This window comes from Bombus huntii, chromosome 11, assembly GCF_024542735.1.
Source record: "Bombus huntii isolate Logan2020A chromosome 11, iyBomHunt1.1, whole genome shotgun sequence".
Taxonomy (NCBI): domain Eukaryota; kingdom Metazoa; phylum Arthropoda; class Insecta; order Hymenoptera; family Apidae; genus Bombus; species Bombus huntii.
In genome coordinates, this window is record NC_066248.1 from 12,454,548 (window position 1) to 12,480,802 (window position 26,255).

Consider the following 26,255-nt stretch of genomic DNA (forward strand, 5'->3'; position numbering starts at 1 on the left):
ATTTTATATATCTTTCTGTACTTTTACGTCTCCAAATTTCCTATAAGTGCATAAAAATCTGCAGTTTTTTAATAAACGTCTAATAAAATATAATTAAACACCAATAACGAAAAATGTTATTGAAAATGTTTAAATATCACGTTTAACCAAGTTACGAACTAATACATTTCGAAACGAGACCTCTTGAATGTTCCTTTCATTGAATGTGACGCCGTTAGTTATTCGGAAGAGATCACATATCCGGGTTAAGCGTGCTGTTCTCCTCTGGCTTAATTGACTGAATCTGAGTACCGCTACTTTTGCAACTTCATTTAACGCGGAACTTGTTAACGTTAACGATAACAGTATTCTAGTTTCATGCATGGTCGTTGTCCTCGGTTTTTAAGAAAGTTAGGTCAGCATCTTATCACGTAGCATAGTGATAAAAGAATGAAATGATCTTTTATAGACCATGCAATGGGATTATGAGATTTTCATCGACCAAAGTAAAAAGATAGTCGAGCTTTTAAAAAAAAATTTATTATTAAATGTACATCTTCACTTGATAACGGCATATACGCGAATTACTCGCTTAAATACTACCTGTACAAAAAACACGAAAACTCATCTCTTCATGTGGACAATAACCGCTGAATCTGTCAGAAATTTTCGTTGCATAAATTATTATTAGAAATGTTCGACTTTTTGTAATTTTGTCATTGAACATTTTGGTTAAGCACACAGTACGTTTTTAGTGACACTTCTCTGTACATTCAGTGACAATCTCTGCTAGTTGATCTTATAAAAGTGTATTTGTACGTTATAGATCCACCATCAAAAGTGTATAAATAAGTTAAAAGGGGAAGAAAATTAATTCATAACAGAAATAACATGCAATATTTCAATATCCTTTGTCAACACGAAACTCGTGTAGAGAAACAAAATTTTTCATAAATAAATAGTGATTGAACGTCTGACTAATGACAGTTCTTCGTTCTCGAAAACTTGCCCTTATCGAACACGTGTAAAAGAACGTTGCCCTGAGAAATTCAAGGCAGGCCAATAAAAATAAATGGTCTCGCAGAAAAAATTCTGAAAACGAAGATTAGCGTACGTGTTTTATCTTTAACAATACCAAAGAGAGTACCTCTGGTTGTTATTTCTTTCCTGTTAGAAAGGTTGAGCTTCTTCACCATAAATTACGTGAAATAAATCACAGGGGTTCCATAGCGGGCCGTGCAACGTCAGAGACACTCTCTTCTACGAAACAAACGTGCTATCATCGCTAAAAAGCGACGTCATAAAATACATATCCGTATAGACGACGTACACCATGTTAATCCGTCAGTGATTAAGTATCGCCACGATCGAGTATTTCGTGTTTTAACGGTTTTGTTGAGTGTATTTAGCGAAGTGAAATAGAAGAATATTATCTACAAAACGGCGAGTATCGTGACGTGGTGCACGTGTGTTTGTCGTGCGCGACTCGCGAGGATGCAGTTAGCACTGAGTCGTGATCGCTCTCAACGGTATCAAGCCTTGTAATTGTGAGTTGCGAGTAGTTGTTTTAACATGAATTCTCTAATATCGTGATAGAATAAAACAAAAAAATAGTAGAAGGAAAAATGGAAGCACCATGAATAAGTGTAGAAATATATAGGTATGTATAAATCAGCGACAGCAAATCTGTCTACGTGCTAATGTTTGCTTATTTAACGATAAAATATCGACTGTCATTCGAAAAATGGTTAAGTACTATAAGAACAAGTATAGCCTGAATATACATTATAGTTGATCGAGTATTGATTCAAGGATTCAATGTTCGCAAATGACCAATGAAATGGTTCGCCCGCTGTGTTAAGCTCAGCGAGGAATCGAACGTACCCGAGATTAAGTCGAAATTTCATGCTGAGCAAAATAAATAATGAATAGTATCGTAAATCGTTAATTTCTAGAACAAAAAGAGGAAGGCAAGTAACGATGCAGCCTGGTGCGTGTATTTCGTAAAAGGTGAACGGAAATACCGATACATCCGCGGCTACGTCGAGAAATTTCTTCGACATTCCAACCATCTTCTTTGACACTAATTATCTACGAATATTTTTTGTATCTTTTTCTCATTTCTTTTAATTCTCCACATATTAGGTGATACGCTAAAGTTACCTTTCCTCCAGTATGTATATACCCTAACTGCACTACTTGAAATGCTGACAAGGACAAGAACGAAAGCCACATGCGCCAGTTATGGGCACGAATTTTCCTTCCTAACTAAAAAGGCCACTTTAGGAACCTGCACTCGATCCAGCGAAGCGTTTCGTCGCTCGTGTATCGGGCCATTTCGCTCAAGCTAGTGGTCTACGCTCATTCAAATGAAACGGATCGAATATCCTTATACAGCGTTACTCTAATGATCGCTGATCGATCATCTCATGGTGAAAGGTTTCCACGCCGTGCGCATTGTTTTCGCAAAGATTCCTCCGCGCGCCATTTTATCCCAAACAACTCCCACGTTAATGTCTTGTTAAAATGTAACACAATTATTTCTACATTATGTACACAGTTACAAATGTTAGTAACTTTTCACGATTTCCTTTCGGCAACCGGCTGAGGATACTCTCGAGTACCGGTGTATAGATCACCGGCGTCGTTCTTTCTTGACGCGTTTCTTTCTTGTCACGTAATTGAAATGGGGCGTTGATTCGCATAAAGTGGCAAAGTAAAGCATCTAGGACATAATAAATATTGGCTGTTGCCAGCGAGTGGATTCGTTACCGTCTTTTGGGAACGATCGCCATTGCGGCAGCAAAAGGGATGTCTGTTGGTGTGCCTGATTAAGAATTCTCTTTCCGCCTGTTCTCCTATCGTTTGATTCATGAACCTCGTATTTTCGAAGACCATGAGTCTCTTTTACTCTCTTCTTTCACTCTGACTCTTTCTCTCTCTCCCTCCCTCTCTCTCTCTTTCTCTCTTATACACTCTTTCGCTCGCTCTGTTCCTCCATTTTTTTTGTTTCTCGCGTAGAGCGTTCTCTGACGAACGATCCAACGAGAGGAAAATTTACGAAATAGATTCGCTACAGCATACTGACTACTTTACAGGAATACGCTAAAAATATCGTGTATGCTTTGGACCGCCTCTAATTTCTCACTTTCCTTAGGATGGATCAGTGAAATGAGTCTAATAACGATGGCGGTGTTATGGGCGGTAGGTGATCTCCGCATCTTGGGAAATTCGGCGGCACTGGTGGAAGATCGGCATGTGTTCCAACGTGTAGAATTAAATTCATTCCGATAAGGATGTGGAATAAGAAGTGACAATGGAACAGCCAGTATCCTGAAAAGGAGAAATGACGTTGAATGATCGCAATGATTTCAATTATAAACGTGTAATCGCGTTGCGCAGTTTCGCTCACCAGGATTGTCTGCGCGGAAGCGGAAAATGACGTAGCCGTTGTTTGGAACAGCTATAGTGTCCTTGGCAGGTGGCAAATTGAACTGTCGATTGAGAAGACCCCTTTTATCGAGATCCAACGCGTGTTTCAGATTGATCTTCTTCACGTTTTTGTCCGGGGAGCGACCGATACCAATTACATTGAAAGCGTAACCGTGTAGGTGGAAAGGATGCGACAGATTGGGTTGCTGAACTGTAGAAAAATTAATCATACCATAGAATTACTTTCTATATATCCAGATTTGTAAGGGGTATATGCACTTGGAATTTGATTTACAGCAATACAACATCAAAAAGCCACGGGTTTTATTTCTAGAACTTAATATTTCTAAGACTTTATACATCTTTAGAAAATCCCAAGTGTATTCCGTCTTCATCGAACACGAGAGAGTTACGAATGTCTGACCTTACTTATTATTACTCTACGAAATTAACTTCACAAACCGATGGACTAGCTAACGAAATAAAATCCCAGCGAGTTAAGACAATGCTAGTGTGTATATGTATGTATTGTATATGAAGACTACATAAGAGAAACATGGTTAGTCCGCTTTTCTTGATTTTCTAAATTTCACGTTACCTGATTGGTAAAGGAAAGCATCTTAGTATGAAATTGAAGTATTAATAATATATATAAATTTATGAAATTTTATGAAAAATAAGAGAATGATGAAAATATGTAGATAAAATTTAATAAAAGGATATTGCCTTGATAAAATGAAAAATATGACTCATCACGTTTTTGTTCTATGATCTTCATATGTTTCCAAAGTTCTTTTTTTAGAAAAAGATCGTACCTTCATCTACGAGAACCACTTCGACGACCGCGTTGTGCGGGATATCAACCTGATGGGTGCACATGCAGTTAGCGCCGCAGTCAGCAGGCCTGTTGTCACCGTTGCAAAACTGTTCGGGCGGGATATCATCGATTTGCGAAAGCGGAGGCGCCGGCGGAAATGTGAACGAGATTTCATCGACGAGAGAGATTACATGATCTCCGGTCGGGGCGACTGTGAAAAGTACAAACGCGGAATGATAAACGGCTTGGTTTGAATTCCATCTTAATGGATTCGATGGTAATGAATTCTTGCGACAGATCAAAGGAAAAAGAAGCCATCCTTTAAGAAAGGAACCTAGTGCGATTTTGAAATCGTCCGTAAGGCCGCTTACCCAAGAATCGATTATACGTTTGAGGCTGGAAGACTTCTTCTGGCCTGTAGAAGAGGAAGCGGAATGGCAAGAATATTTTCACATCTGGACGTTGTTGAAGAATTCCTTGATCAATTTGACGAGCATTCTTCAGCTGGCTCACGCAAATCGCATCATCTCGTTGACGATTGCAAATCGCGTCCAGAGGATTCAGTACCTGCAAATAAGTGGTTTGGTAATCAGGAAATATCGAGTCTCTTTATCTACTACTGGTAAGATAGAAAGTTCTTCGATTTTTGTGTTATCTATAGTTGACCGTAGCTGATAAGTATAAACGATACATATAGATCATTGACAGATTAGTTTCTTGCTTTATTTTAAATTTCCTAAGACATATTCTTCATTCCATCAATTGCCTATAGATATTAATGACAAAATTCTAAAAATTATTTTATTTTATTGAATCTTTTTGGATCCTTTCCACTCATAGAAACAAGGCTGTTCCCATTACCTGTCTAGAAGAAGTACTTTATTGCACTAATTTGGTTTGTTTGCTTAACATTTACTTTAGTTAAATTCCTGCAATTAAAGGAACTACTTCTACTCAAAGTATGGCTCTTTATTTAAAGTAATGACATTTGTGATACTTACAACACCTTGCGGGAGACCAAAATCGTAAGTTGGTGCCGTAGTAGTCGGTTGGTAAGGACCACGAGCGTATCGTAATATGGCTAGCTGTTGAGCACGCGGAATACCGCATTCGCCGAGCGAACGAACTTGAATCCAATACGCGCCGACCGGTTGATCCGCATTTATTACGAAGTCGTATCGTTCGCCTGTAAATCATGCAAGTAGATACTTCACTTTCACAACCGTACCTCAATTAAAGTCTAGGAAAATAAAAGCGAATGCGCTTTCCCTCTGATCTCGGAGGGTATATAAAATCGAGTAATCGAGGTTAGAGGATTTTTACCGGAGAATGAGATGATCGTGTCCACCGTGGCTGGCTGGACTGCTTCTCCGTCGGTCGCGATCACGGTAAGGGAGTGACCTTCGAACGTGATCTGAGATGGACAGACCGATCCAAAGGAATTGATCAGTCGGAAACGATAACGACGGCCGGGAGTTATAGTGAACACCTCTAAGGGTGTATTCGTCATGAAACCGGTGTTGGGATCCTGCGGACAGAAACGGGTTCTAGAATGTCTCACGTCGTTTGTATGGGGCTTCATCAGAGTTTCAGGATTTTTTCAGTCAGTTTACAGACTGAAATATGAGATCATGGGGATGATTGAAAATTTATATGCTGATGGAGGTCGTGTTTTGAGTGACGAGATTTATTAAAATCTAGTAGAGGAATGAGAGATTTTAGATGCGGTGACTATGGTATTCCGTCATTGGGGTGATTGGAAATTTATATGCTAATGAGGTTCCTATTTTGGGCGACAAGATTTATTAAGATTTAAAAGAGAAGTAAAAGAAAGTAAAGTAAGTAAGTAAGAGGGTATGTGCAGTGGTAAATAATTTTTCTACACGATATAAACATTGAAATATGAAGTCACTAGACTAATTATACATTTATATATTAGTCAAGATCCTATTTTGGGTAAGGAAGTGATCATTAAAAAATATGAGGAGAAGGAAACACAGTATAAAAGATTATGTAGTTATGAATAATTCTTGCGAATAGTTGAGACACTGAAATTGAGACTGATGAAATAAGATTCACCAAAATGATGAAAAATTTATACGTGAATAAGGTTCCAATTCTGGGTGAAGAAATTTTTATTAGGATGTCCAGACAATTAGAAACAGACTCAGAGAGAAAGGAAAAGTGAACGAAGTAAGGACATATATGATTACGACTTAATTTATAGGTATCGTAAATATTTTTCGAAGATGGAAAAACAAGACATAACATAACGAGGATAAATTTGACGATTTGTACCCTGAATTGCCCTTTCCCGTTGATCAATACGCTTTCAGGCGCTTGACCGGTGTTAACTGCAAGACGACCAGGGAAACGCTCGGCCGCGTTCTCGTGGAACCAGTCGCTAAGGAGGACAACGTGGGTAGTGAGATCGTAGTCGTAAAGGTTGCTGTTAGGGTCTTTGCTTGGTGGTTGACGTATTACGATACTTCCGTAGAGACCGTCTATTTTCTGTAATCCTGTGTGAGCATGCCAGAAATGCGTACCTTCGTTCCCAGCTAACCATTGGTACCTATGCGTACACAAGCACGTGATAAATGTATGAAAAGAAAAGCGAAATGTTTGGAAAGAAAAGCGAAATGAAGAAACAAAATTGGTTTATAGTTACCTGAATGTGCTACCCTCCTGAATAGGACATTGCGTTACAAACGGTACACCATCGTAATATTGGCTTCCTCTTTGCCATACACCGTGCCAGTGAATGGTAACTTCCATACCTTCGATGTGATTTTCCACGTCAATCACGACTTTGTCACCCTGACAGACTTGAATGCTTGGTCCCGGAACCATTCTATTCGCTGTTAAAATACCTCGTTCCACGCCATCTGCTAAAACGCACTGGCAGTCGCTCCAAACGACGTTAGTTGCGTTGGGAGTGCAAATTTGGCATGCCCTATAAATTATGAAAAAATATTAAAATTGCATAAATTTGAGTTTGGAAATTTAAATGTCTCAATTTGAAGTTTGAGTGTCTAATAGACTAAAAATTTGAAAGTGAATTAAAAAGTTTGAGAATTTAAATGCAGATTTGTTTCTTTATTATTCTCATTTCTGTTTTCCTATCGCAGCTAAGATGTTAAGAAAGAATTTTATATTCATGAATTTTGTTCTTGGCTAAAGATTCTGAAAGATGATACTCACGCTCCAAGTACAGTATAGTACTCAAGAGTGAAGTGATAGTAGCATATCCTCGGAGGTTCATTTTCGCGACAAGCTCTGGCACACTCGTCCGGCGAGGAAAGCGCCGGATTTCGTCGTAATTCAGCCGTGGCGCGTTCGCTATAGTCAAGGGGTCTCGTCCTTGGTGGCCTGACAGTCACCCCCCGACTACCAAGATTGTCGATTCCGCCGAAACCACTTCTAAATACGTTACCGGTCGGATGGGTCTGCACCAAGCCATGACTCGAGGGGAAAAAGTCGGCGCTATCATCGGTAAAGATATTGCCTGTCTTAATAGTTGGAGTCCAGAAAGAAGATGCTGGCGTCTGATCGGCGATCACATCTGTAATTAGTCGTTTAAAATTAAAAAATGTAAATTTTAGAATTTGAATTTGAAAGTTAAAATATCTGAATTTAAATTAACATTTAATTCGCTATATCTAATAAATTACATAAATGGTACGATTAAAACAACAGTGTCCTATTTAATTTAAAATTAAGAAAACTGGTTTTACAGGATATGACCAAAGGTGATTTAAAGGTTTCGAATAAACGTAGAACTCAACACGAAGAGAGAAGCTGCCAGCAAGAAGACTAAGAAAACGATCGACAGGTAAACTGGAAGGTGCTTTTCTTCGAGGTTTTCGCGATATAATAACGCGCAGGTGAAAAATATTGTAGCAGAACGAGTATAAGGTACAATACAGCAGATGTAGATAATTAACAGCGGGTAAACGATACAATCTATTGCTATTTATAACAGGTAAATACATGTTTCAACGCTACAGCATTCCATAACTATAACAGTTACGACGATGGTGATGCGACATACTATACACGTGCAATACGGCGCCTAATATTGTTTCAACGCTACCATTATGACGATAGATGAAACAAGCGTGGCACGAAGAAAGCAACGAGACTTGCAAAAAATTCGAAAGGTTCTCTTGTATCGTTTCACGTGGTACGTGTAAAAGTTACTCCTCGATTTATAAGGAAAAATAGCCCCGATTAAAACGCGCTACCGGCTCCTAATGCACATTCACAGTCCTAAAAACGATCATTTATCTCGGGCGTGCTTGTCGGTTCAATGCTACAAAAGTATGCGAGAGAAGGCGATTTACGAGAGAAATTGTTCTTGGGTACAGACGCAAACTCTCGCGAGTCAAGGTAGACGTTATCGTTGAATTATCTTTATCTTGACCCTCGACGAAGATAGCGAATAGATGATTTTGTTGTGCAACTAATAAGCCTGTCCTCGTTGCTTCGATCGTGACAAACGTTGAGAAAGAAAAAAATTCACCGTCCCCGAAATTGCATTATTAGTCAATAGGATAATTAATAGCAGGTACAAAGAACGATTAACACATTAATTATAACGGCTACAGGTCGAGTTATAACCACGAGGTGTGCGGCCCAGGATGAGAGTAACGCGCGAGCGAACCACGATTAATTTGATGGTCACATTAGCAGCACGCTTCGTGCTATATTTTCCCTTTAATTATCGCGACGCTCGAGTGACTTTCGCGAGCGGTTTTCACAACATAGATGCCACGGCCCGCGGCCACTCGGATACCCAATTATAGAACACCGTATTCGTAATTTATTTTTCTGTTATTATCTCGGATTTCGTTTCAATACCTCAAGCAATTCTGATTTTATTTCGATTGCATTACTTGTTGGTTTCTATGAAATATTCATGGGAAAATCAGTTTCCTTTTGCAAAATTTTTGTTAACGTTTGTAACATTGTTTTTCCTGGTTCTTTTACAAAAGGAAACTCAATCTTGAGCAATTTTTTCGCGTATAATCCGTTGCTGTCTGAAATCGAAATGAACAGAATTCTAACGGAGATAATTTGGAACTTCTATGAATATCATAGTTTCGGTTAAAAATCATTGCCGAGCTAGACAGTGCTTTACAAACCGGTTTTGCCACGTGAAAAAAATCGTGAGCACGAGAACATTAAAAAAGGATCTGAAGGAATTTCGGATTGCGTAGCACTCGCCGCGGCTTCAAAGCTCTCGTAGAATGTTGATCTAGGGTAACGTTCGATGAATAAAAATCACGCGGTACACTTGCCTCACCGTATTTGTTCATTGCCGCGGTAAAACCGTCGATGTCGCGTGGGACTTCCAATGAAACTGGAAAATCTGGTGTTACTCATGTAACGAGTGTACAATTGTGAAGAATGACATTGATGGAAAGTAGAGAAAGATAAATATTCATCGATAAAACAGCGTCGATTAAGTATACATACAATATACATCAATTGAACACTGGAAAAATTCGAAAGTTCGATATACATTCATACGTACTTATTTTATCTGACAAGGAAGAAATTCTTTATTCTTAGAACTGTATCAAATACTGTTTCTCTAAGAGATAAATAGTTTCCTACTATTTGTCATTAAAAAAATTATCATATCATCTCATAAGTAATCGTCAAAACATGTGTTAGTTCTCAGATGTTTTAATCGATCTGTATTAAGATCATATGAATTTTCTATGAAAAAATGTTACGTTTTATTTCAAAACGTCTTCCGCTGTTTAAGACTCATAAGCAATATCAAAACCGTGTGGCGTAATAGTGTAATTAATAAATTTCTCAGTAGAAGCGTTTTCCTATTTCTTAATAATGACCTTCATTGTGTAAAACTTAGAACTGGTACGAGAAACGTTATAACCTAATAGACTAATTAATCAAATTCTCCATGCACGATTGACACTATTATTTACCTGTACTTTTCTATGGGAACAAGACTGAGCACCGAATTGACACAAGAACTGTTTTTGGATATTTAACGATCCTACGCAACTATTCTTAAAGGTTTATAGTATTGTAATTCAGCGTTCTATCCGGTCGCACGCCAGGCGGTCGGCCTCGTCCGCAACTGGCATAGGCGTGCATTATTTACGACCCTACACCGAACAGACATCGTGACGTAAAAATTCTTTGCGGATGAATTATGCCGCTCGCTTGGTATGCGAATTTTTTTCCCAGACAGCCGCGGTACATCTACAAAGCTTTGAACTTCGCGTATAAGCTTGAAAGCTACCATTTGTCTAAACTGTACCATAGCTTTCGTGGTGAACACGATGGCAACCACGCTCTTTGAATATTCCACGAAGAAGACAGAAAATAATGCAGCGGAAAGAAGTACGGAACTACACTATCTCGATTATTTTTCTCAATACGTTAAGTAAGCGTGACTATGAAAACTGTTGTTACCGAACGAACCATCTTCCACAAATCAAGAAGGCAAATATAAATTTGAACGTAAATTATCATCCATTAGGCCACACTACGAACTTCGTGTTATTTTGATCATTTCCCGCATCTAGATACATTCACGCCTGACATTTCTTCGAAAGTATATGCAAATCGCTGTTCGATCAATCCGTTTTGCAACGTTTCCGCGTAAAAGTTTGCAGCGATGCGATTGCTGGAGAAATTTCTCTGAAGGATCACAATTTCTTCTTCTTTCTAATGCTTCTAAGCTATCTGAATTGATGGATTCTGTCGATGAAAAAATTGAAATTTATAATATATATACATATATAATGTTCGATAATTATTGCATTCCACGGGGTTTTCTTGAGCTTCGTTCGCGCTACCAGCAAATTACTTGTTACCGATTGGTACTAAACGAATGGTTGATAAAACAAAGCACGATTCGCTTGAAAAGGAATTCTGTCGCAACGGCATTTTAGTAATCGATACTTGGACTCGCAATGAGTTCTCGTTAATGAAAAAAAAGGTCTATAAAATAGATAAGAGCATAAGTGAAGCTGGTTTTTCGCTCTTCTACAATTCTCGTAGCAATTTCGTAAACCATTCGATTACCTAACTGAGTAGGTAAGAAAAGAATGTAGATTAAAATTTACTGTTGTTAGAGGGTCGGTAAAACTCTCAATTTCAGCACAGTCCAATGTAGAAAGTTTTGCATTTGTTCCCTGATTTATCATTCGTCCGGAAGAACACGATTTGTCACATTGTTGCGCAGCTGGGAAGCCATTAGCAACAAGATAATGGGACGAAAAACGTGAAACACGAAATTAACAGGATCTGCGATAACTTGTCAGATTACGATATCCTCGGATAACTTATAAGCTACGAATCTCCAGGTAATCGTCGAAATATTGTAATTTCGCGAAATATCGTTTTATATCTAATGCCACGAGATTATCGCCCGAGCATTGTGTGGCTACTGTTCTGTGCTAAAGGCGATGTAAACTCGGTAAAGACAAATAATATACGAGAACGTTTACAAGTGGTAAGAATAGAAAGCGTGAATAAATTCACGCATTTAATGATTTCTGTGATTCGGATTTTGAAATACGTGAAAACTGGTCCTGCGTGAAGGCACGGGATGCGTTAAGAAAACGTCAAAGTCACCTGCGCTACGCCGTGTTTCAATTGGTCTTTAAACGACTTGCACTTATCGTTAGAAACGGTCGAACAAATTTGTCAAAACAACATTGTGGCTGCGATGCCGCCCTGACGGCAGACTTTCACTGTATTTCGCACGCCACCTGTAATGACGGATCTCCAGTTCGATGTGTCATCATCTGACGTCTCGTGGATTGTATTCTATTACGCAATTTTCATAGGTTTATGTAAGATGGAACTCGTAAGGAAACGCGGTTTACATAATATACCAGCCGCATGTCTATGGTCGAACTCGCAGACCGGGGTTAGAGAGTCCACCTACGTCGGCTGACTAGAAACCCTGTCACGCGAATGCCTTTTATGATGACACGGCGATAAAGCAATGGTCGTGACAGTCCAGTTTGTACGTCATGGGAGGAAAGAACAATACGAATGTGTAATGTGTCCAGCAATTCCTTCAGTCCTTCGTTGGGAAAATGCTAGTTTTGTTGTTAGTCAAGGTAAGAGTACGGTTACGGAAGGGAAGATGGACCATTGTGAAAGAAAGATAGAACTGAGTCAAATGAAATGACGAAAGAAACGATGTTTTGGAAGGGTTTTAGGTCACTTGTAGTGGCTAAAAAGGTATTGGCGCACTATTGTATTTATTATGGCATTTAATATATTATTTAATAAGGCCAAAGTGAATGAAGTTTCGTATGATTTGATAGTTCTTTCGTGTAGCGATAATAATTTGATACTATGAAAATTAAATGTAAAACCTGGTACAAAAAGGCTTGCTTAAAAAATAAGGATACGTTTGTGTGAAAACTGGATTGATGGAGAAATTGTTAATAATTTATTTTAAGACTCCTTCACATTAGTTTGAAGTAACTGGATTTGAAATTTATGTTTATAAAAGTCAAGTGATTTGGCTAATGAAAACCAGGATATTAAAATTTGAAAGGATAATTTCAGTTTAGTAAATAACAGATTTACATTAATAAAGTAATTTAACTGGTCTGAACAAGGCTTAGAAAATGGTAATCTGAACAGATCATGAGAGATATTCAAATTCGTAATTTGCCTCTACAAGACATGAATTGAGGCGTTCCGTACATAAATGAACACGTCGGTTGTCAAGCTGACGCGAATCAACGAATTGGAAGCAATTAAAGAGATTTAAAATTAAGACATCTTTTGAAGGATTGGTGTGAACAAGCGGTATTCGATTAAGGTTAACAAGGGTTAAGAAGTAAATAAATTAAACTGGGGTTTGAACGCCGAATTTCGATCAGAGCAGCCGAGAAATTAACAAGAAAGCCGTGCTTCGAAATGTGTTTTCTTAAATCTTTCACTTTCATTTCTTTTATCGAACATGTCAGGTTAATAACGTGCACAATGAAGTATATTTCACACCTGTGCTGTCTTATTAACCTCTATTTAAGGAGTAGTTAATTTAGTATACGTCAAAACCTCCCACGTCGCCTTAACATCTTAATTTAGAAAATCTTTCCAGTTACGCCATACTTATGCTGTAATTCATCGGTTATACAATGCCGTCTTCCATGTTTCATTACATTAACGACGAGTTTCACGATTACTGTACGATGTAATAAGCCAATTGATCGACTCCATTGAAACTAATAGTTTGATTAATGGATTGATGAAAAATGAGATAAATATTCAGAGGAATTGAAATGGAAAAAAATTTTACGAAAGAAAAATTCCTTTCATTTATATGAATTAATAATAGTACGTTCTTTTAATTGTAGAAACTTGCGAATGTAGGATTTCTAGTTTACCATTACCATAAAATTACCAGTTGAAAACGTGTTAATTTCATCGTCTCACGTAGATTTCATGATACGAAACTCTCGAATAGTATACGTTGCTTTTAAACTGTTGTAATTTGCGCGTGCTCTTTGTTCTGATTCAGTATTCTTATAGGCGATCGATCCGTTTCACACGCTCGAAAGGATAGTTCGAAACAACAGGACGTCGAACTGGGACAAAGGAAATAAAACGGGACCGTTGGCAACGCTTAAATGTCAAGCCTTCGACGTCGATCGTGTCACGAGTCAAAGTTTGTCCTTTCCTTTGGTATGCGATTGAACTTTGGCGTCGTACTTGAATAAACAGGGGAACGTTGATGCGCGCAAAACGAACTGTTCGGTGTCTAACCTTTAATTAAATTATCGGACGGATGGTCGTTCGTTCCATACTGCTCGGGTAGATCTAACGAGACATTAAACTGTTCTTTCGAGATTTATAGTGAATGTTATATAGTTTCACGTCGTTATATTATTTTATTAATATTAAACGTTACATTATTTGTAATTACAATATTATTGTACATTATACGTTATATACATTTATATGAACTACATTTATTTGAATAAAGCTTTAATTAATGCCTGATAAAATGAACTGCTGTCTGTCGAATCCAGTTATCTGGATTATATAAACTAGTTGCTTCCCGACAAGTTTATATAAATGGAGTTCTACTATAAATATAATATTGCAAACAATAAAAATAGAAAAGTAAAATTAAAATAAAAAAATTTACAGACAGATCTGACTACCTTTATCAAGCGCAGTTTATTCACGGTGTTTATAAATAATTGTGATAAATGTGAGTATCGCAACGTGCAACGGTCGTTCGATAATATATCGTATTCGCGGCTAGATTTGCAAGCGCGTAAGGAAGTGAGAGCAGAATTTAGCGTGTTGCGTGAGGATATTACGGTTTCGTTTTATTACGTATCGTTAATGATCGCGATAATTATTTCCCGCACAGTTAGATGATTGAATTATTGTTCCTGTTGTGTAATCTACCAATATTTTTTATTTCTTTGTAAATAAAACGTTAATGAAATGCTCTCAGATGCTTTTTTCTAACACGATTATTTTGAACCGCAGAATAATCGACGAAGAAGTGACTAACTGTGCATAAGATTCGTTTCGTAGGCGGACCGTTATTCGGCGATATTCGCATGATATTTGTAGTCACGAGACTACATGGTCACAAAGGCTCATCGCTCTAAAGTTCAAACAAAAGGTAAAGTTCAAACAAAGTGAGATCGTAACGGAATGCTATTGATTCGAGGCTTAATGTTGCGCCTTGATCGTAGTTTCGCGTCCTCGTTCTTACTGTCGACGATCGAGTAATCAAAATGTCAGACTGTTTATATTACACAAAGACACTTTCGTGTCTTGACATTGTAAAAAATTACCTCACTATCCTTCGAGACTATTAGATAATAACGATCATCTATTATTATAATACACCGTTCCATTATTGGAATGAAATTATTCCAACTATTGAACCATCGATTACTCGCCCGATTGTTCCATATACCTTGACCCGTTTACATTTCGACGTTTTTACATTTGTTCACGAATAGATCAAACAATCATGTCCAACTATTTCCTCGATATCTATAGATGGAAACAGATTAAAAACTCTATCCTAATTATCACGCTGCAAAAAGCTACTGCATTTATCTCATTAACATTCCTTGCTCTTTTCCAAGCAATGCCCTTCGAGAACTCAACTAACGATACTTTTTACCAGCACAATAAATAAAGAAATAAGAATATCGTATATATATTCCAGTGCACGTGAATGTCATAGATATTAGCGTGAAAAAGAGGAGATTAAAGGATGCTGTGTATAGCTTGAAATACAAGCTAAGATAGAAAGCGTGATGATCCGCGAATGAACTTGGCCTTGTCCTTGTCCTCGTCTCATCTTACGGAACACGCTCGACAAGCGTTCCTCGAGTTGTGCAAAAGCTAGGTATTGTGCAAACGGCAGGAGAGCGTCAGAAGGTGAAGGGAAGGTTCAGCGAGTGTTGCATCGCGTTCGTTCGTAACGTCGGCGCCGCATAAACACCGTTTCGATTGCGCTAATGAATGTAATAACAGTTCACTCCGAACGAAAGCTTTCTAGTCATCGGAATTACGTCTACATAGATTGCCGTGTACAATTGAACGCGGCCGTCTTTTATGTCTCACTTTTCTCTTGCTTTCATCAAACCTATCATCTGCATGATTTATGCGTCAACGTGATTGTTGTTTCGCGCGGCACCATTGCATGGCGTTGGTTTAATAAAAGCCACCGTTTCTTGTCCGAGGTTATTAAGTCGTTTTGTTCATTTGCTTCCTAACGTTTGACGCGAGATGAATGGCCTTCGTCATCTATCATCTGTTTTTTATGCTTTTGTTTGTCAAGGCGTCGCCTGCAGATCGCTCCAAAGCAAACAACTCTTGACAGTTGTATATTTCAAACAAGATATATTTCAAACATTTTCAAAATAAGATTGCAGATATTTTAACGAGGCGTATAACTGGCCATTTCTGGGATCCGTTTCCGCGTGTTTATACGACGTGCCGTTTCCCGGAGAGACGTCCCCTCTGTGATCAAACGTACACGGGTTTAAACGATTTCGTTGTGTACACCGGCGATAAATTCACCGTATAAACGAGGCAATCGCAGCCTGGTCAAATTAATGACTCGGTGGAGCGGCTGACGCAAGTGAAAGGCTTACGATCTCAGGCGATGAGACACCGGAAGTACGCGTGCACGAGCTCGCCATGAAATTTCACGGCCGATTCTATCATTAAAATCGCCCTACTAACGTCCAATGCTTCGCTTTCCTTGATTCCCCACAGGTATTATACTCAGACCGGCAGCTCACAGAGACGAAACAAAATGTGTATGTACTTTCGTCGAGAAATGTTCCGTGAAATTATAGCTCCTCCCACGTGTCCGATTACTTCTGTAATGGGTGACGTATATTTTTGTTCGTATTTTCTCATTCTCAATCATTTCGCGTGGAGATTGGTTCAAAACGATCAAAACGGTTCTACACTTTCTAGTGGATGGAAATTGATCCTGTACATTGAGATACACCCTATCCTTTCATTTCAGTACTTTTATAATGGATACTTTTATAATGATGTATATTTTTGTACATCCTTAATCACTGCACGCAAAGAATTTGCTTAAAACGATCAGAAAGGTTCCAATCTTTCTAGTGAGTGAAAATTGATCCTTCCTATTGAAGCACCTTCTGTCCTTTCGTCTGAGTACTTCTATAGTTAATAGGCGATGCATATTTTTGTTTATCCTTAATCACTTTGGACAGAGGGTTGTTTAAAACGATCAAATAGTATCTGCATTTCCTAGATTGAAAATAAGTCTTCTCGAGTTGAAGGATATCTGTTTCTTTCTTTTAGTTCTAAACGTTTAATAATTTAATTATTAATTACGCGGCGAAAGTCGATGGTTTTTACGTGATGCCAAATTGGCTCTTTCACAGAACGCGCCCCTTTTAATGAGGCTGTAAATGTCGGAGTCATAAAATCTGAACTCTGTTATGTTTTCCAAATACTTTTCCTTATAGTCGTTCGTACTGTCTCCGCGAGTTATGTACGAAGACATAATTCAACTTTTACGATGAACATTTTATGTGTTTCCTTTCGTTTTTCTCCAGGATACGCGAATTGGTATAAACAATTTCTCGGCTAATCAAAAGTTTGTCGTTTTATCTTTGTAATTTTCTGGGCGATTATTCAAGTAGGTGTCTCGGTAAAACGCTTTTGGACCTTATTCTGCCGTGAAAACGTTTATTAGAACCCCATTCAGACTTAATTACACTTTACATAGTACATATGGCTTTATAAATCTATTATTTTCGAGGTAAGTTTCACATCCGTAATATCGACTATGATAGTGATCGGTAACTGCATTTCACTTTATCAGATATACCTAGTGGAAATTAGTTTTGATTGCTTGGCGGAGTTATTCGAAAATTACTTCAGATACCGATCTAATTTTTTACGTAACGAATGCAATAAAGTTTCCAGAGATTATCGAAACAACATTCTATAATAGTTATTATGCAGTACGAATGTTGATGCATTTGTGGAAAATTATATAAAATACGAAATATACAATAGAACGTTTAAAGTAAAATATTTATTTCTGAAGAAAAGGGAAGGGTAATGAAAGGAGCTGGTTAAAAAGAGACATTATTGTAAATGAAATTTATTCCCGACTGCGCTCGACTATTTCACTAAATATCTATAATATTTGATTAACGAAGGCCGATTGAAAGATCGACGACTGTGGAATTTCAAAATGCATTAATTTCAGAATTTTTTCAAAGTCCAAAGCATTGCATCCAGGAAGCTTCAGACATCAGAATCTATTAAGTTGCAAACTTCGAACATGAATATTTAGGAACCTCTGAATGGCTGCGAGGGATTTTAGAACGATAATTACGATATTTAGTGAGTGAAACAAGTTTCTGTCTAGATTCTATTTTCATTTCGTTACATTCGTAAAAATTCAAATTCTCATAAATATCCGCAGTCCGCTAACAACGTAAAACGAAAGACTACTCGAAGCGTTTTGTCAGCGTCGATACAAGACAATTACGTTGGAAAAAATAATGTATGATAGAAGATGCACGCACTCGCGTCTAGGTTTGCATCTCGTCTAGAGAGCCTACTCGTTCCTCTCGTTCGCACTTTTATTTCCATCCGTTCGTTTCTTAGCGAGACAGACAGCCGGTTGATGACTCGCGGTTTATTTTCGCCAGGATACCGCTTGCAGGAATACATGAATCATGATTGCTGCCTACGAAATACATGTACACAACCCCTCGACATGTCGTCCACCACGCCGGAATGATTCTTCTGATGTCATGGCATCGTTCATCCCGCCGATGTTATGCAAAGATGAGGCGGGAGGTTCATGAGATTTCGTGATTTCCGTGGCAAAGGTTACATTGTGCCAGCGGATTATTTAATAGAACGTACGGATCTCTTCGTGCAAATGTTTTGACGGGACAAAGAGTCACGTCAGTCAGGAAATGAACAAAGAAATGGTGTAATTGATCCTGACGAATATCCAAATACAAACGTCGTGCAACTTGAAAAATTATGCCATTGTGAGGTATTTGGTTAATAGTTCCTTGTCAAAACGGTAGAATACAGTCTTCAAGTGTAATCGAATCATTAGTTGCTTAAACTAGTTGCTTAAACAGTTTTAATTTATCGGTGGTTATCGCGCAGTGATCGTTTTGATAATTGAGTTATTATCAGACTGCGGATGTTTCAATAAATTTGTATTTAAACGAATTTAATAAGAAATCCAAGACTTAATTAGAAGGCCAAAATAGTATAAATTAATTACTTTATTTTTTGTAGTTTCCCTATTTATGTTTCTGTATTTTTTAAATTTCCATAAGTGCATACAACCTACATAGTTTACGTATTACGAAACCAAAGTGGCACTTCTACGCTTTCATAGGCGCTAATCGCTTGCGATACGCTTGGAACTCGTTAGAAAATACGATTAAATTAAACGTATCACTTTTGAAGTATGCGTCAAACGACCGTTCCGCAATTTAAACGCGAATACATCGAATAAAACATCGCCTTACATCACACTTTAGATCATAAGTGTTCTAAATTCTGATCTCGTCGAATATTACACGTGGTACACGAGTGCGGGTTAGTTATATTTTCTTTTGAAGCAGCTTCAATTCCTGTAACTAGTTTATTTTCGACAAGTAGAAAGAAATAACAAGAAATCCAGCAAGAAGAGCATTGCACACGAATCGGTGCAATTATGCATCGGAATAAATGAAAAATCTCGCAGATTTAATGTCAAATTATTTTTTTGAGCTTGCAGGATGTGAATTCGCGAAATTAGGTTGATATATTGTTGGCAGCTGTCCCACGGGAAAAAGTAGTGCACAAGGGGATAAAGCTTTCTCGTCAATTAGAATCGGAAATCCAGTTTCCGTTCGGTCGCGATTTCTCACAACACGAACCTTGATAACCGTTTGAAAAACAGCAAACATCGCTTACGACCATTTGTTCTGGTGAAACCGCACGGCAGAAGAAAGACATTACATCACGAACACTATTCCTTTTTATCGACTTTCAGTTTACTATTGGAAATTGAGTGTTACTTGCACAATTTCGCGGGTGGGGAAACGCGACAGAAAAATGGAAGAGTGACAGGCCACCGACTTGGCGAAAGGAATCGATCCTTCGTGGGAATTCTTATTCTACATCCATGAACCATACAGATTTTATTTATATAATTTCTTCCTTTTTATCTTCCTGATTTGAAAAGTAGGCTTAAGAAATATTGTAGAATTCCGTCTATATGGACTCCATTTTTTTTTCTTTTTTTTTGACAAAATTTTACTTAATATCCGATTAAAGGAACTTTTGCTTTGAACGCTAAGCGCTACTTATGAACGAAAAGTCGTAAATAGTAGGGAGAATGTGAGAATTCTCATTATACGAATTCTAATTATGGGAACTATTTATGCCACAAGTTCTTGTAAACGAAGTTTTATTGTAGTATAATTGGACAATTTAAGAAAGAGAAGTTCCAATTTGAAGATGGTATTGCAAAATGTTCAACAACGTGAAGTCGATATGAATCCACGTGCTGCTGGTGAAATGCAATACGTAAAAGGTACAAGCTTGACATCGTTTTCTTAACGAGGCGCGTTCCTATCTTTTCATCGTCTCCCCATGAAAAAGCGACTGGCTGCATACCCAAGGGAGATCAGGAATCACTTGATTCTTGAATTGAGTTTCTTTCCACCGTAAAACACGTTCACTCTGATAACCTTACCTTGAAGAACCTAACGAGAGAAATACCATCGAACGACATACTAAGAATTTCACTTAATTAAGTAAAACAAAAAGAGGCGCACGCGTTTTACTGGTTTCACGGTAAAACAAACGCGATAAGATTAAATCTCGGGATGGATCGGGATGTAACATCAAAATGAATAAGATTGATACTTTTACTACATAGTATTACAAATCTGTTAGCCGGAAGGAATATTCAATTACGCTTTCATAACGAGCACGTAACCTCGTCGTTCGATTAGCTCAACGACAGAGTTGCTGAAAGTAAGTACCGTAACAGTCCATTCGATTTTTTTCTAGCCCGTAATCGCAGCGATCGTCGATTCCTTTACGACTGTCATCTACCAAATCACCTTCGATTCCTTGCCAGAAGGCTTCGATCAAGTTCTATCGACGTTGATAAAAGCGGAAGGCCAGGTACTGTTGTCACGATCGACTTGCACGGGAACGAATCAGTCTGAGATCGGTTTCGTTCGCGTTTGATTGGCTGCTTATTGGCCGAGTAGTGATGCAGAAAGCGTGACACAGTTTCAAAGTAGCGATCGTGGGACAGTCGCCACGGAAATGGAGAGCGATCCGGCGATCTACGTATATCTACTATATTTTCACTATTACAGTAGCTTACCACATTTTTTCGATGCATCCAAGTGTATCATTTATTATAGAAAACTTTTATGTATATATATAATTGTATTATATATGTTATATGAAACAATTTGAAATTTCATTATCACTATAATGAGATACAACTGTCATGATTATGTTAATAATATATAGAAATTGCAAGTTACCTTTTCTGCTTATTTGATTGGCAATAAATATTTCATTTAACGTTAAGAGTCTTATTTTCGATATATAATCTAAATACCAACTCTGACGACTTCGAGTAGATTTGTGCTTTCGATCTCTGTAATGAAGTCGATCGATCGTTACATTGATTTACAACAAACCCATATTACCCAATTAGTCTTCGTTTATGAGTGGCAATAACGATGCTTTTTATATTCTGACATTAATTTTCTCTTCGATCTTTTCGAGTATTATAAATTTGCTTAATGAAACTTAATAAAGTCTTATGGTGGTCTGTTGAGAAACATATTGGAATCTAAGCGCGATGGAAATTATCTTATGACTAATCGAATTTGCGATCATACAACTGTCAGAAGCACATTTCTCTCACATGCCAGTCATTAATCTCAAGCATCGCTATTAATAAGATACGGACATCCTCTCGAACTTGAAACATTCGTAAAAATTGTCACTTTTTTTTCGTATACTTAACGATGCCAAACCTTGACCATGATCGGATTAGTTTCTTATTATACTCCAAAAATTGGGTATCAATATTACAATTTGCACTTCTTTTGGTCTACCTAATGATCCCGAGCCTCGACCGCAATCAGATTAGTTTCAAGTTTGCATCTTCTTTCTTTTACTTAACCACCGAGTTTTTAGCACAATCGGTCTAGTTTCTCACTATACTCTGAACTATTTTCTACTGACAGCACCCAATCTTACAGGATATAGCGTTACAGATATCTATTGCGTTCCGATGTCGGTAGGTATCGTGTTTTATCCGTGTGTATTATGTTACACGCGAAATAGCAACTGGCTGTAAGCGATGAATCGAGTCGACAGTGGTTCGATCCTCACCATTGACCTTGGCCAACGACATCGAGGCTCATTTGCCGATAAAAGATGGCATTCGACAGTCAACGACCGGCAGAAAAGCGGTCGAACTAGTTTTGTGTATGCACGAATCATGGCCTACTGGTTTCACCAATGTCAAGTGCACGACGGACTTCGGTCGAAGACCGGGTCCCTCTTGCTTAATACCCGCTTTAATGGATTCTCTGCCCTGGCGTTGTTCGCCTTCGAATCTCTTTTCGAGACCGGTACAAGAACCTCGGACTTGCTTCGACGCCAACGATTCAATGTCATTCGAATTCAACAGCGGTGCATAAACGAGCTTGGCGTGGGCGTCGAGGAAGATAAAAAAGAAATAAAAGACCTAGAAGAAAAAAGGTTGCTATCTTTTTAAAGAGATGCGTCCAAGTACGGCGAATTGTTTGGTAATCAACTTAATTAAGCAACTAGAGTTTCGTATGGTTAATGAACCCACGTCGAGAAGTAATTTATTCTCGACCAAATGAAAGCAGGCGAACTTTTGATGCGTGGAATGGACGCTACGCGTTGCAATCGAGACACACACGGTTAATTGAAAACAGCTCGTTGGTCCAAATTCAGGGGTAACGCGCTATAATTAACTGTCGCGCCGACGACCAGGGATTTTTCGTTGGTTCCTAGGGAGTTCGTGTAATTAATCGATGCTAACGGAGCGTCCACGGGGATTGCGACTCTCGTGAATTATTTACACGTCGATAATTTCAATTAGATGGTACACATGGGATTCGATTACTGAAAATCCAGTGGAACATCGATGATTAGTTAACTAATGAATCGTTAATCGGTGGAACAAGGAGGGAAAACGAATCGTTGTTTTGTTCCACTTTTTCTGTTTCTTCGTGACCGCGCTGTTTTCCCAACGTACGCTTAACTAATTTTCAGACCTTTATGGAAACTATATCGGGAATAGTACGCGCAATAAAAACAAACGTTCTTTCTTAATGATTCTTTTATTTAAACCTACTTCTTACTTGGCCAATGGAAGTCTTTTATCAATCTTTTAACTTGGGAATATAAGTTTATCTATCACTTGGATTCCAATTCCTTCAATATAATAATTTCTTTAATTTCTTTAATTTTCCTGGCTTTTACGTATCGTTTCGTTTTTGTTAAAAGTGAATTATATCATATGATTCACAAGGTTTAAACTCAATATAAAAGATTAACTTTATTAGCTTTTAATCCCGTGGCTATATAAATGATGTATTACTTAAAGAACAGCTCGATTAACAAATTAATTGGGAAACTTAGAAGAAAAGTGACACACGTGACAAAATCTTTCATTTGAGGATGAACTACTAATAAATTTACATTTGAATTAAAAAAAGACTATGTTTTCATAAAAAGTTGAAGACTCGTAGTAAAATTCTTCAAACAAATACAAATATCAAAACCATTCTATATGCATATATAATTTGTATTGCAAAATTACCAATTTATCTTTGTGAATGTCTTGATAGTTTCAGTGCTAACACTTTGCTGCAAACCCTGCAAATACTACAAAGAGATTTTATCGCACGTTTCAGACGAAGAACAATGACAGAGAAGTGCAAACAATTCGATCCCCTTCTCGGTGTCGAGTATGTTACTGGTGAATAGAACGAGCTAATTGTTCGCAAAAGCGGAAGGAAGGTTCGTGGACGCTTTGATCACCGAAACGAACGAGTTTTCACTCGAAGTTCTTCCGTGCAGATACAAGGATCGAGGCCACGTGAAAGGCCTTTTGTGCGTTCTTTAGAGACAGTTCACGAAACGCAACGTGAGTTCGTTTCCCTTAGTCCTCCTCGTGTATCTGTATATATATCGTGTTATATAAGTTTTAACCTTTATGTGACTGCAGTGACCTAGCCCTCCTCGCCTCAACGTTTACTGACCTTTAACGGTACTTTTATCGTTAATGAAGTCAGTAAATTCTCATTGTAATCTCAAGAGTTGTTCTGCCACTACTTTTGCAGCTACGTTCCTGTCTGCTCGAGGGGAATTAAACACAGAGACAACTCGTCCCTCCGAGCGTTCCCACCGATGAAAACGTAATGCGGCTCAATTGCAGACATTTGAATCAATTTGCGCCGATTTACCTGACTTCTTGCGAACAGTCGTTTCTAGGTCATACCTTGCACTGGAACGCTAGGTGGTAGACCCCGTGCTTTCTTAATTGAACTCTAATGGATGATGAATGAACGATCGATGCAATTCTTGGCAGAGATAAACGTTTCTAACGTTACAACTATGGAGAAGAAAATTGTCAATAATCTTTGAATTGAAGAGGTTTTTGAAAACATGAACTACAGATCGATGGCAAGTATATGTAGAGGAGACATGGGTATCTTTCTCCAATTTTTATTTATTTTGTAAATGAACAAAACGAACAAAGGTCTTTAGTAGCCATTGTAATAGGTATTCGTGCAAATTCATATTTCATATATTCTCCTATGTTATATGCATACGTACTGTTGCATCTTCAACGTTCGCACAAATGCATAAAGATCCACAATCTAATAATCACCAATCCAAACATAGCTAATGTTAAAAAACTGAAACTTCCAATACCTAGAATAGGCTCGATTTTTCATCTTGTCTTATGAGCCCTTTTTCTAAAAAGTTCCTTAATTAATAATGGCCCCTGGCTCTTATATTTTTGAGTATATTTCTTTCATTTTGTTTTCACCTTTCGCTCGTGTCGCAATGCTCTTAGCGGCATACCAAGGGAAAAGATTTCCAGAGGTATTAAATATTACTCGACCTTAACAGAGACACATTTTCGGTGTTCCACTATCTGACCGTTCTGCGTAAAATATGGCACAGATTACACGGTTGCAAGTGGAAGTTTACATCAGAGACACGTGACTGAAAACGAAATCAGACGAAAATTCAACAACTTTCATCAGCTTAAGATAGACACGCACCAAAAAATTTCTATAATGCTAACCACGTATTATAACTGGTCAAAATTTTTGTGTTCTTTGATCATCAGCAGAGCGTGCGACTCATCAAAAAATACGTGACATGCGTACTAATTCTCTTAATTTTCTCTTGAATTAATGTTATTTTAATTCGTCGACCATGATGATATACAAAGCGTGTCGCATGTAAACTTGACATTTGATCAATGAACGAAACGCAAATCGATAATTATAGACACACGTTCTATGATAGAATAGAATACGTGTATCTGATATAGAGAAATGGAGCAAACACAGAAGGCAATAGAATATATAGGGCATCTTGTCCAGTGAGCAAGCGAACACATGACTGGCATGAAAGTTTGCGAATTAGAAGCGTACGTAACTGGAATTTGATTACGTTTCGTGTACTTGAAGCAAGTTGAAAGTAAAAGGCATGACTAGGAGCTAACCTAGCTCGCTGTTACCGGACTGCAGCATCGGACTGCTCGAACTCGTGAAAAACTTACGGAGGAATATTTAGTGAACCTATAAAACTGTTCGTATAATTCAAATCACAGAGAATATATTAGAAAGAGAAAATTTTTTATACTTACTATAATTTTATTTTAATTTATATTATCAATTACTTCATATTCCTAAACACGAATTAATAAATGCTCTTCAATCAATAACGATATCTAATAATTATACAAAAATAATGGAATAGTTAAAAATTAAATAGAGTTTTAAAACAGAATTTAAAATAAAAAAGACACTTTCTACAAACAAAAGCAAAATTTTATCACAGTTCTATGTAAGAAGGACGGAGACTCCCAACAGTATTTCACAAATAATCGTCTCTATTATTCAACTGTATACTCTCGTCAATATTCACGTCACCGATTCACGTAACAAGATTAACCGATGCTATAGGAAATAATTTATCTATATACAAAGTGACTGAACATGCATTCATAATCTCGACGACGACAAAAACGAGCGGATGCGATAAATTAAGCAGGAAGCGAGGAATCGGTACGACGTCGATTTACAGCGTATTTCGTGTCGAGTATCATCCCCTGAACCTAATATTATCATCTGTCGCGATGTTTCGTGCATTTAGGTTCGATATGCCGAAGGATGACTTTCTCCTCGCATATTCATGTGCGGAAGAG

General features: G+C 37.8%; 1 protein-coding gene across 1 annotated transcript in view; it reads right to left on the minus strand.

The window, feature by feature from the left end:
- Positions 1-500: 500 nt before the first annotated feature.
- Positions 501-26,255, minus strand: part of LOC126871154 (uncharacterized) — a 45,825-nt gene continuing 20,070 nt past the window's right edge. Inside the window, exons 2-10 of the mRNA XM_050629630.1 lie at positions 7,430-7,790; positions 6,897-7,181; positions 6,527-6,800; positions 5,552-5,756; positions 5,230-5,414; positions 4,600-4,795; positions 4,227-4,439; positions 3,392-3,622; positions 501-3,312 (exon numbers count right to left, since the gene is read on the minus strand). Of these exons, the coding sequence (XP_050485587.1) occupies positions 3,143-3,312; positions 3,392-3,622; positions 4,227-4,439; positions 4,600-4,795; positions 5,230-5,414; positions 5,552-5,756; positions 6,527-6,800; positions 6,897-7,181; positions 7,430-7,790 (2,120 nt within the window). The 3' untranslated portion in view covers positions 501-3,142. The remainder of the gene's footprint in view (positions 3,313-3,391; positions 3,623-4,226; positions 4,440-4,599; positions 4,796-5,229; positions 5,415-5,551; positions 5,757-6,526; positions 6,801-6,896; positions 7,182-7,429; positions 7,791-26,255) is intronic.